This window comes from Micromesistius poutassou (genome assembly GCF_964030765.1).
Source record: "Micromesistius poutassou genome assembly, chromosome: 3".
NCBI classification, from domain to species: domain Eukaryota; kingdom Metazoa; phylum Chordata; class Actinopteri; order Gadiformes; family Gadidae; genus Micromesistius; species Micromesistius poutassou.
The window spans coordinates 15837609-15850108 of record NC_140273.1 but is presented as its reverse complement, the minus strand read 5'-3'; the positions used below and the strand labels follow the sequence as shown (position 1 = coordinate 15850108).

At 47.2% G+C, this 12500-nt stretch overlaps 2 protein-coding genes across 4 annotated transcripts in view; both read right to left on the bottom strand.

Moving 5' to 3' along the window:
• Positions 1-6170, bottom strand: part of radil (Ras association and DIL domains) — a gene marked incomplete at both ends in the record, with an annotated part of 19300 nt that extends 13130 nt beyond the window's left edge. For 2 of the 3 annotated variants that reach the window (XM_084465496.1, XM_084465497.1), the window contains 6 exons: positions 1-291; positions 700-897; positions 1501-1616; positions 2490-2597; positions 5393-5897; positions 6087-6170. The exon at positions 1-291 is cut by the window's left edge and continues 496 nt beyond it. In XM_084465496.1, the coding sequence (XP_084321622.1) occupies positions 1-291; positions 700-897; positions 1501-1616; positions 2490-2597; positions 5393-5897; positions 6087-6170 (1302 nt within the window). The remainder of the gene's footprint in view (positions 292-699; positions 898-1500; positions 1617-2489; positions 2598-5392; positions 5898-6086) is intronic. The other variant, XM_084465498.1, reaches the window with a different exon arrangement.
• A 6144-nt stretch (positions 6171-12314) lies between these two features.
• mmd2a (monocyte to macrophage differentiation-associated 2a) overlaps positions 12315-12500 on the bottom strand; it is a gene marked incomplete at its 5' end in the record, with an annotated part of 5109 nt that continues 4923 nt past the window's right edge. Inside the window, one exon of the mRNA XM_084465975.1 lies at positions 12315-12500. This exon is cut by the window's right edge and continues 91 nt beyond it. Coding sequence (XP_084322101.1) covers positions 12388-12500 — 113 coding nt within the window. The 3' untranslated portion in view covers positions 12315-12387.

Sequence of the window (12500 nt, the reverse complement as noted above, 5' to 3'; positions counted from 1 at the left end):
GCTGGAGCGCTCGCAGCGGGCGAAGTTCACCAGGACCCCCGCGTGGGGGAGGGGCTCCACCGCCACGCAGAACCGCCCGCCGCCGCCGCCGCCGCCGCCCTCCGCCGGGTCCTCGCCGGGCTTGCCGCCGTTGGCCACGCATTGGCCGTGGCGACGGGGCAGCGGGACGCGCCGCAGGCGGCAGTGCAGGGGCAGGATGTCGGGCGAGGAGAGGCAGATGTTGGGCCGGGCCGACGGCGTCTCCTGGCCCACCGTGTGCTGCTCGCGGTTCAGCAGGTACACCAGGCAGTCCTGGGAGGGGGGCGCACAGCGTAGCCTCTGAGCGTCGACGCACGCGCGTGCCTGAGAGGCGGCGAGCGGACACACGTTGTGCGTTGTGTTTCCTGACTCAAGTGATCTTAACAGAATCATCGGTCGACCCCACATTCGTTTGTTCTTGTGTGACGCGTTTATATTCAAGTACTCATCCTTATAGCCGATGTGTTCCAGATTCATCACTGAATGAACGCTGACACTAGCAAAAATCAATCCCTTGTATATTTCCACTCGGGCAAAATACATTATACGTGATCTAATAAATAGTGAATTCTACATACACATACTGCATAATTATCGTCACGTGATTTTTGACGGTAGACCCAGCTCTGTGCTTGCCCCACTGATCCTCCGTCGTGGTGCGTCCACCGTCGCGTGCTTCACCTGTTTGTTGTAGCCCTGCAGCAGCAGCAGGTGGGGCGACTGGTACAAGGAGTGCTTCACGTCGCCTCCTCCCCCCTGGCTCCCCTCCTCTTTCCTCCGCCCCCCCGATCCGGGGCCGTCCCGCTCCCGGCCCCCTCGGGCCCTCAGGGGCCCCGGCAGGGTGGAGTAGTACCGCTTGGGCTCCTCACCCAGGTCCAGCTACACACACACACACAGACGCGCACACCCAGACACACAGACACACACACACACACACACAGATACAAAGACAGGCACACAGAGACACACACACAAACGGATACACTCATATACACACACACACACACACACACACACACACAATGGATAGTTAATACACAAGCATACAGGGTTTTAATAAAGTAGCATGAAGTCCGTCCAACTCTCACACAGGGTTCCTCAACAGTGGAGAAAGATCCATATGGCCTGGACTAGAAGACGCTTCAGGAAACCTTTTTAATACATAGGCGTGGCAGAGCGATTTATGTTCGCTGTAACTGTTGTTTGCAGTTGGGTGTAGACATGTTCTATTGGCAGGTCAATTCGTTTTAGACAGATTTGCTTCTTTGTATTGACACATAAGCTCTTCATTAAATGTCAGGGGTCAAATCAAGTCCAACCCATTCTTCTTACAGCTATCTACACACACCTGGTCTTTCAGCACTTTCAGCACGGATTTGGACTTTCAAAATAATCAAATGTCTTCAGCTTTGAGTGACTTTGGAACAGTCTGTGGGCTAAGTGAATGGGGTAAACAGGGAATGTAAATCCCGGTGGTCCCACCTGGTTGAGGCTGGTCTCGCTGAGGCTACGGCAGAGGGAGGAGCTGCCCGGCCTGGGGAGGGTCAGGGTCCCCTTGGCCCTGTTCCTCTGGAGCTTACGGGCCTGGGCATTAATATCTGCAGCCAGAGAGAGAGACAGAGAGAGAGAGACAGAGACAGAGACAGAGAGAGAGAGAGAGAGAGAGAGAGAGAGAGAGAGAGAGAGAGAGAGAGAGAGAGAGAGAGAGACAGAGAGGGAAAGAGAGACAGAGCGAGACAGAGACAGAGATACAGAGATGCAGAGAGAGACGGACAGAGAGAGAGACAGGGAGAGATACAGAGAGAGACAGATAGAGAGAGAGAGAGACAGAGAGTTACATAAAGAGAGAGACAGATAGAGAGAGAGAGACAGAGTTACATAAAGAGAGAGAGAGTGAGAGAGAAAGAGAGAGGGACAGAGATAGAGAGAGGGACAGAGAGGGATACAAAGAGAGACAGAAGACAGAGAGCAAGAGAGATCCAGAATAAATAGTTTGTTGTGGTGGGGGGGGGGGGGGGGGGGGCGGTGGCGGCCAGGGGGAGTCAGTAGGACATGAAGCAGAGGAGTAGAAGATGTAGGCTGAATGAAATCTTGGAAAGGGAGGGGGAGGGTTTAGGAATACTTGACAAACTGACAACATTTGGGCGGGTCAGGCAAACACCAGGCTGCGGTGACTCGGGATAGGTTGCATGGTATCACATGGGGCGCCACACACCGCACCGGCACACAGTGGGTGTGGTGAAATGTAAATCATCCCTCCTGTCATCCGTGAACTCGAGACAACGATGCGATGGCTCTCACGCAGCCATGCCCCCTGCCCCCTCCCTCCGCCCCCCTGCCCCAACACTCACACACTCATTGGGGTGATGGGGTGGGTGGGCACTGGTGGTACGAGGTAGGTAGGTAGGTAGGTAGGGGTGGTCTCCATGGCAATGACTGACGAGCCACCCTACCTGACGGCCAGTCCCCACCTTTGGAGCCGGACTGTACCACCCGACCGGGTCGAAGGGGGGAGCTCCTGTGTCTGCCCAGCCCAGAGCGACCCATGAGAGCTGCCAGGAATTGGGGGGTTTTGGTCCCTACAGCAGGGTGGGGGGAGGGGTTAGGTGGAGGAAGGCGGAGAGAACAGTCCCCAAAACACCAGCCACAGACTGACTCCCACACTGACACACACAAGCCCACACACACACACACACACACACACACACAGACAGACAGACAGACAGACACACACAAAGAAGACATACACAAACACACAGAAAACATAAACACACACCACAAGACATGCTAGCACAGAAGAGATGAATGGAGTTTTGTTGTTAGTCATATCACATTTGCAAGCGAGAGATAACTTATTCAGAGATATAACTAAAGGTTTTTAGTGTAGGATTTTTTCCTTAACATCTCTGGAATTCTTCACACAAAAGAAAGAAAACAGCTACAGTTGATGATTACTCTTTCATTTTATGTTGGGGAAAGACACTAAAACATAGTGATGTGTAAAAGTGTTGAGAGTTTTGCTACCAAAATAAACTGACTGAGATGTGTAACATAGGCTATTACAATAGCGCTTCTAACTGTGAGGGATTCCATTCAGGAGAATCCTACACAACATGAAAGTACCTTTCAGTTGCTATCTCCTTTAAATTAAGTTATGGTACATATCAGTATACAACAGTACATAGTACACTCACATGCACATGCTCAGAAAACATCAAAAACAACAAACACACACATAACACACAGGGTAAACAAAAAGGAAACACAAAAAGGATATGCCCCACAGTATTTATCAAATACTGTAACACAACATAGCAAAGGTTAGTGTGAACATGGAAACAGTGAAAACGGCGTGTAACCTTGCAAAAGACTGAGCTTATATATTATAGGTTCAATAGCAAGTGGTACACTCTCAGTGTTGTGCCAAGGTGTACCAGACTTTGCCCAAGGGAATGGAGGTTTCTCTTTTTAGACAAATGATACTGTCTGGAAACATCCTAGGAGCCCAGTTACTACAAGTCCTCTGATTTATCCTAACATCAAACACACATATATCACCGGCTCCCGACTCCCTATTTACTCACCAGTCACAATAGTGAGGAACTCAATGTAAACACGACCACAATGGTGTAAATGCCAAGTGCTAAATGTTTTGCCTTAAGTTGTAGTACATATTAGGCCTTGTTATCTAAGCAGGCTTAATATGGATCAAGTAATAATTAAGATGGTTAACAATCGATATTGCTTCATGGTATAGTTTGCATGTCAGGCTGAGCATGCACATACATGGAATTTCTTTTTTTTTTTACAAATCCCCAATGATTAAAGTTCATCCACAAGGCTTGCTCTAATGATCGTTTACACATACACACCAACACAAAGGGCATACAGAAGTAACACATAAGCATAAACAAACACAAAGCCACAAGCTAACACAGACAAACAACCGCAAACTTTCACACACTGGATTGCAGACGTGGAACTACAGCGTAATTCCCTCAAAGCCTAATTCTGTAAATTATGTAAATTATGTCACATATTGACAAGCGTATTAACAAGTGATTGTAGCCTGATCAGCTATAGAAAAGTAAAATAATCCATCTCATTATGTTGCTTTCTGTGGTAAAATTATAATAAATCACAGTTAGTATAAATACCATTACTACAGCTATCTTGTATCCTGCATACCATACAAATACTCTCAACTATGTGAGTATTTGTATCGGACGGAAGTCATGCCATATTCACTGATATGTACTAATAACATATATTCTATTAGTTCAGTTTGTTGCACCATCTTGATCTACAGACCTCACCAGTGGTAACCTACAGACGTTTCCCCCTTATAGGTCAAAGTACTACGGTAAGAAGTTGCACCCACCATTCTCTGGTGAGCTCCAACAAGTCATTCTTGAAACAGGAGAGTTTAAAGTAGAGCTCAGACCACAGTTGGGAAAGCATCAAAGGGTATGTTAACCTAAATATACTTTAGGCTAGGTCCCCTAAACACATTATTAAAAAAGTATTACACAGAGGACATGAACTTGTACTTAACTGTTAGTGTTAACACTCCTGCAGGCTAATGCTCTTCGCTGTGCAAAACGGCTAATTGCACAGACCTGATGTCTTGTCTACCGGCGAATTGCTGAGCTGAGAGAGAGCATAGCTCTGTGCAGTGAACCTAAGAGAGGCCACAACGTGTGGTGTTCTCCCCATCCTATTCTCTCCTTCACACAAACAGACACACACATGGGCCGGCAAGCACGCATGCATGCACACACACACACACACACACACACACACACACACACACACACACACCCAAACTATTTTCTCCTGTGCAGAGATTAAATACCAGGTAGCTTATGATGATAATGTGCAAGGTTTAGTGTGTGTGTGTGTGTGTGTGTGTGTGTGTGTGTGTGTGTGTGTGTGTGTGTGTGTGGGGGGGGGGGGGTGTTTGAGTGCCTGCATACTGTATGTGCAGGTATGAGACTGCATGCATGTGTGTTCCTGCAGGTGTGTGTGTCTGTGTTTTTGCATGCATGTGTGTGTACCTGCTGCTTTGATTGAGTTTGTTTGTCTGTATGAACGTGTGCGAGTAAGCCAGCGTGTCTGCATGTATGTGTGAGTATGCCTGCTTGTGTCTTTCTTTGTGTGTGTGTGCGGGTGTGTGCGTGTGTGTGTGTGTCTGTGTGAATGTGTGCACATGCCAGCCAGCCAGCCAGCCAGCCAGCCTGTATGAATGTGCTTTCCTGTGTCCGTCCGTCTGCGGGGTGTGTATTCGTGCGTGAGCGAGCGTGCCAGTGCCAGTGCGCCTGTCTGCGTGCGTCTGTGCGTGTGTGTGTGTGTGCGCGCGCGGCTGCGTCCTCACCCGCCGTGACCGTGTCCTTATCCTTGGCGTTGAGCTCCTCCACCTCGGCCCGCCGCCGCAGCTCGAAGCGCCGGGCGTGTCCCTCGCGCGGCTTCCACAGCTCCTGCAGCAGCAGGGGCTTCTCGTTGTCCCCCATGGCGCGCAGGCACTCCGTCCTCCAGCCCACGCCGTCCCCGCTGCCCTCCAGGCGGCCGATCACGTCGCACAGCACGTAGGAGTGGGCGGCGCCCTTGTTGAGCGAATAGCGCTCGAGCGCCTCCTTGACAAGCTCCTGGGCGCTGGAGCGGTGCGTGGCCAGCACGCTCTTGTAGTTGGCGCCGGCGCAGATCTCGTCGCCGAAGATCTTCAGCACGCCGGGGGCCGAGCTCTGCGTGGACAGCTCCGCCGGGTCGTCGGCCGGCCGCTCGGGGGGCTCCGCGTCGGAGCAGCGCTCGCCGCGCGCCGGCGCCGCCACGCCGTTCTCGGCCGGCACGCGGTCCCGGTAGCTCAGCGTGCGGTACAACACCTGGTGGGCAGGCGGCGCAGGCTGAGCGAGTGGCGCGGATGACTAGTCAGTCAGCCGCACATTAGATTTGACAGCGTACAAACAGCGGACACCGTCGACATTCTATTCTTTACCAGTAAAGTTATGAATGAATGATGTGTCTGTGTGCGTGCGTGTGCGTATGCGCGGTGCGTGCGTGCGTGCGTATACCTGGGTGAAGGTCCTGCTCTGGCGTTTCAGACGGCTCTTGGACGGCAGGGACATGCTGGCCCCCGATGAAGAGCCATAGAACATGGTGCTGCTGCTGCTGTCAGTCCCACGCCCTGGACAACTGGAAGACACACACAGGCACACGCGCAAAATCATAGACACACCTTAACAGTTTGGAATTGGTATTCAAACAACACACTCAAGAGAGACAGAGACAAATAAGATTTTTTAAATCTGTAAACTGCCACGTAAAAGGTTTATTTCCCATGCAAAAAAAGGCTGAGAGATGCAGACAGAGAGAGGGAGAGTGAGGCAGACAAAGAGAGAGCGAGAGAGAGGGAGAGAGAGAGAGAGAGAGAGAGAGAGAGAGAGAGAGAGAGAGGGAGAACGAGGAGGAGGTATGGAAGAAAGAGCAGTAAGCTTAACATAGACAGCCGTGGGTTCAAAACTGCACTCCCTATTTAGTAAGGTAATGATTGAAACCAGAAATACTGTAGGATTCAAATTGAGAGAGACATACAGACAGAGCAATATGGAGCAACAGAGACAGAGAGCAATGGATAGAGGCAGAGAGACAGACTGAAAGAGAGAGCATGATTGACAGAGAAAGAGAGAGACAGACAGACAGACAGACAGACAGACAGACAGAGAGACAGAGAGAACGAAATAGGGGGGAGGATGGACGGACAGACAGGCAGACAGACAGACAGAGCTAGTTTGTATGGAGGGAGATGAAGTACCTGGTAGAAAGTGACCCCGGGGTGCCACAGCTCTGTCTTGGGGTGCAGAAGGTTGGAGGTTTGGAGTCAGATGTTGCTCATGTCTCAGACTGTCTTGTAGCCCTGGCCAGGAAACAGAGCAGGATGGTGTCACTTTTCAGACAAACCTGAGACCTGCACTCTATCTAATCTGACCTAGGTGTTCATTTCTATTGGATCCTATCAGTTCTTAAACGATGATACAAATTCAAGACTATGAGTATATTTGTTTCATATTTATATTTTGCTACGTAATTCTATTGTTTTTTTAGGTCAAATTGTCCATTAGGCCTTTTGCAAGTCTTCACAAAGCAGATGAATTTGCAGAAAACTGAGGCAATTTCATATTTAGAAGTGCCAGTGACTTTTTGGAAACTTTCATGTCTTGAAAACCTACTAAAATCGGTAACCATAGAAACCATTCTTTCTGGGTCAAATGCGTTTCTCTGTCTGAACATTATTGGGTTAGCTTTGGACTGTTACAAAATACAACAGAAAAACGAAAATAAATAGATAGAATACAACTATTAGAAGAAATGATAATGAAAATACACTTCACTTTGATTAGGTATCATTATTATCATTATTATAATTTGTATTATAATTATTATGCATTATGAATCCTCAAGCAACCTCAAAAACCTCTACAATGATTTGTTTTCCTTTATTATAGTATGCTGTTAATAACAGCATACTTGGCATTACTAAAAGGTCTTAGGTTCCTTTGATACAACGCTTTTTTCTTTTACAAACCTGAAAGGCAGACTGAAATATGTTGACTCTGCGAGCATTGGTGGGATAACGTGACTATTTTAAATACTCGCTAATCCAGAGTAATCTGGCTACTTGGCCGCAGTTATCTCAATCCTTGGGCCAACAGACCCCTGGCACACGCACACACACACACACACACACACACACACACACACACACACACACACACACACACACACACACACACACACACACACACACACACACACACACACACACACACGCACACACACACTACACGCACATTCACACGCACGGACAGTTGAAACAACAGAATGACCGGCACGGGGCCACCAACCCAGGCTATTTTAAAGTCTAATTAAGTCAATTAGGGGGCAATGTTTACTGCGCCTTTTGTGTTGCTATTTCGTGAACGTCTGTCCTTGTGTAGAACGCGCGAAGGTCAGCATTAAACCATGAAGAATACCAAACGGAGTATGATATTGCACTACAACATGAGTTGGCGCGGTGGTGGTTCATTTGACATTTATTTACGCCCGTTCTGTTCGCTACTTATGTGGCAGTTTGGTCGTCAGTAGCAACCGCCAGCGCAACAAAAGCTAGTAGAAAATTCCGCCGTGGCGCGAGCGAGCCATCCGTTAAACTCCACCGCCGGAACGCCGCTGGTGTTACGCGGGGACTCCCGTGCTCACAATTTATTTAAAATCCGCGTAAATCATTTAGCACAAGTTTATTTGAGCCATGGGTTTGATGGATAATAACACAATACTGTGGGGGGAAAAAAAATAGGCCTGTTTTTATTTGGAACCTAAGCAGTAATATCGAACCTCACTGGACGTTATAAATGCATGCAGGCCTATTAATAAGCTCAGTAAAGTTCATGCGTGACTTCCATCAGTTTGGCCGGCGGTGAGCCCCCTGAGACAGACGTCCGCCGGGTGTCTATTGCATTTGTAGTGGTGGTCTACTCACGCAGTCTGCAGTGCGTGGTTCCGCGGTGCTGGGGAATCCTCGGCGTCGCTTCAATTCCATCTCACTTTAAACATACCACGCAGAGTCATACGCAACACATAAAACGCCTCTCTATGCCGAGCGAAACATAGTCCAACGCTTATAGTGAGTCCTCAGCCACCACCCTCGTTAACTTGAACTATAAGACACCATTTATAGCCTCTGTTTCCATCTGCACATCACACAGTCAAGTGGTCCAGCGATACCTACTGCCTCCGGCGACCGCATTCCAATTGACGCTAGCTCAGCCCCGAGTGGGAGCGGAAACATCCGAAGATTTCAGACAGGTCTTTTCCTCGGGTGCACCTGCTATGTCTGCGACCTGGGCTAATATCGCCGTCTAGTGGAGACCAGAGGTAACAGCAACTACGCGTGGGTACGTGACGTGCGGATGTATTTTAAACTTAATGATGCACCGAGCTTTCTACTGTTACATGATTATATTGACGATATTGGAAAGGAAGGAACTTAAACTGAAATAGGCTTGGGCTGATGGACTAGTTTAGGCTTTACTTTTGACTTTAATTGCATAAACTGATACTATTACATGTCAAGTATAGGCCTATACACTCCTTGGAAAGAAGACATAATCTTAAATCGAATACAAATAAAACCTTTCCCAGGCAAGGTATATACTCATGTAAAAGACCTTTATTAAAAGACAAAAAATACAAAATATACAAGAATTGCTGGCATCACATAGTAATCACCAACATATAAGCACCACAGACACAATGGCATTTGAAATATGGAACGATAATGGGGGCGAGGGGGGAGGGAGAGAGAGAGAGAGAGAGAGAGAGAGAGAGAGAGAGAGAGAGAGAGAGAGAGAGAGAGAGAGAGAGAGATCAATAGTTGGGGTGCAGACCTGGTCAATAAGACTTTTCTCGTTGCCTATATTTATTTTTAAATAACAGCATTTACCACTCTAACATTAATACCTCATATTCTGGCCATCGGCCAGACGAGTGGCGTCGAGAAAGAGAGAGCAAGAGACACTGAGAGCAAGAGAGAGAGAGAGAGAGAGAGAGGACAGGCCGAGGGAGAGAGTGAGGGAGTGGCGGTTAATATAATTAGTGTCTAAGCAGAACCGAGACAGCATCCTATGGCCCAAGAAATCACCAGCAGCACTAAGACCACAAGAAGCAGCGGACTCCAGCATCGTAGAGCATCAAGAAATACTGTGCATCGTAGTAATAACTATAATTGTAATAATAATGACGATACAAATTATTATGACGATAGCCGTGTTCACAAAGGCTTCATAAAGGGCTTAGATCACCACAGAGAAGCAGGGCCCTCACGTCATAAGACAGACATCGAGGCCCCATTAAGAGAGAAGTCCATTCAGGAGTGGCCTCTGCGGGCTGGGGTCCGGGAGTACATTATCCCCGCAAACCTTTAACCTTCCTATAGAGTACAGTATCAGCACTTATAGGGGACTCCGTCATCTCCCCACACAGACTGGAACGAACAGATCGTTTTAAACTTCTGGCAGTGGAAAAGAAGCAAAGGGATCGTCCATTAGAAGATGTCAGTATGTCAGCACTGCACGTAGAGAGTCATTCTCCAATGAGTTTTGCCCGTGTCCTAATATATATATATATATATATATATAAACAAGGGACAAAACAAAAAGGCCAGCTTACGTACAATGCAGGCGTGGTACACTATTTAATATTATTTAATACTATTGATAAATACTAAACCGTCTGTACAGTACTTACAAAAAACGGATACATTTGCCATGATTAGAGTTATTTTAAACAACAAATAAAAACGGTGTTGACTTTTTTTTTTCTTCTTTTTTTTCGTTTTTCAAAAAGTACACATTAGTATTTGGTCATGAGACAGTTAACTGGAATGATTGAGTTTGAGTCTCTTGTTGTCTGGGTGTGTTCAGAGGCAGTGAAGCAGCAGGAGGGGAAGGGGGGCTGGGACAGGGGGCTGGGCATCTGGGAATTTGATCGCTCAACCCATTACATACTCAATACACAATGTCGAGATATGTGCAAAAGAACAACAACATATCTAAGCTCCGTAGCTGTCAATACACATGTAGACCAGCATGTATTAATGCAAGCCTTTACATTTGAATCGAGAAGTAAAAAAAAAAAAACTCAATAAGCTTTCTTCTTATAATATTATTATCATAAAAACATTTGTTCCAACACAATGTTCACTGTAGACTAAAAGCAGACAGATTCATCAGAGTTTCACAATAGAACCTTATAGAATAACAAAATAAAGACAAAAGGAACAAGTGAGGCATTAAAAAGGACATTTCTAATGCCTTCAGACAATACATAGGTGCTGTACAATATGACCCAGCTGGAATAGCTCACCTAGTACTTGCTAGTACATTCTTCCTGGGCAGCCACGCTAGAGCAGTGAGCTACCACTGTTAACCAACTCTCTGCGAGGCCCTGATCACACTGAATACTTTTCGAGCAGCTGGGGAAAGGGCGTCTGTCTTGCTATTGTTATCCATGGAAACCGAGTGTTTTGCTAGCTTCTGTCGCGTCGCTGAGGGCTTTCCTTCTTTTTTTTTTTTTTTGGAGGCGAGCGCCTCTTGTGAGTGACTCGCACCGAGGCAACTCAGGAACAAAGCGGCCAACATAATTAAAGGTTACATGTAGATGTCCTACGGTGGATTTGCAACAGCAAAAAAAAAGCCTGCGAGGGGCTGCTCTGCTTATATCGAGGCTTCAACCAAAAAAAGGCTATCGTGTTTTACAGCCCGCACAGGTGCTCCGTGAGCTCGCTCCTCGACACTGCCTCGCCGTGAGGCGTGTCCCGTGGTCCATGTGCTGTCACATGTTGAGTAGATACAAGGGGTGGGGTGTTATGATTCTTACACTATCCTCAACTTGCGCGGTTGCGTTCAAGGTATACGTGTTAAGAGTGTAAACATTGACTCAGCCTATTCGAGGCTTTGGGGTTCAGGGGAATCGAGAGTACCCCCCAATAGGCCGTGGACGCGGTATACGCGTGCACGCCACACAGACGCGCACACACACACAAAACACACACGCGCACGCACACACACCTGAGATGCCGTACTATTGGGCCAGATTGTTCAACAATACTATAGCTTCGGTTTCCTTTTTTTTTAAGTGTGAAGTACACAGCATTAGAGCAGTAGTGTGCTATGAATTCAGCTTTCTGGCAGTGTGTTTCTATGGTGATTCAGTGGTTCCTCCCCCTTGTTGAGGTTAAACCCCAATTCACCCGACATGGTGGATTTCATCTCAAACTAGTAACGCGTTGCAAAACTGTATAGTAAAATGAATTAAGAAAATCTATAGCAATGCTATATAGTAACGTGTGTTGTGAGTTGATCCCGATACTCTATTACTCAAACTGAAATATAGTTGTGAATATCTATATGCCGGTTATAAAAAAGAAAATAAATACATTCTAGTGTAGTGCTTTGATTAGTGAAATCATAAGTTACTCACTGACAAAAATGCCCATACTAAATCATAACATACCAAACGAATAGCACGCATTCTAGGGCTCTGGTCGTGTTTTTCATAAATATGTAATTCTAAATATAACAAAACCAATATTTACACCGACGAGGAGAACACCTCAATGCAAAGTAACGCAATAATGACCGCGAGTCACGCTCTCGTGTGCTGTTAACCCATTCAACTGAACCCTTTGACGAAGTGAAACGTTTTGACCACAGCGTCTTAAGCAAGAAAACCTAAACGCGTTCTCCTCGCAGTGTCCTGTGATTTCCCTCAATGGCAGGAGCCGTTTCCCAGACTCCAATGAGGTCACAGCTGATGTCACCTGGACGTCTGCACCTGATTGGCCTGCTGGGCGTAGAGGTATTTCCAGATGGCGTAGTAGTGTATGGCTGCTCCCATGGCGACGAACAGGTGCCAAATGGCATGGGCAA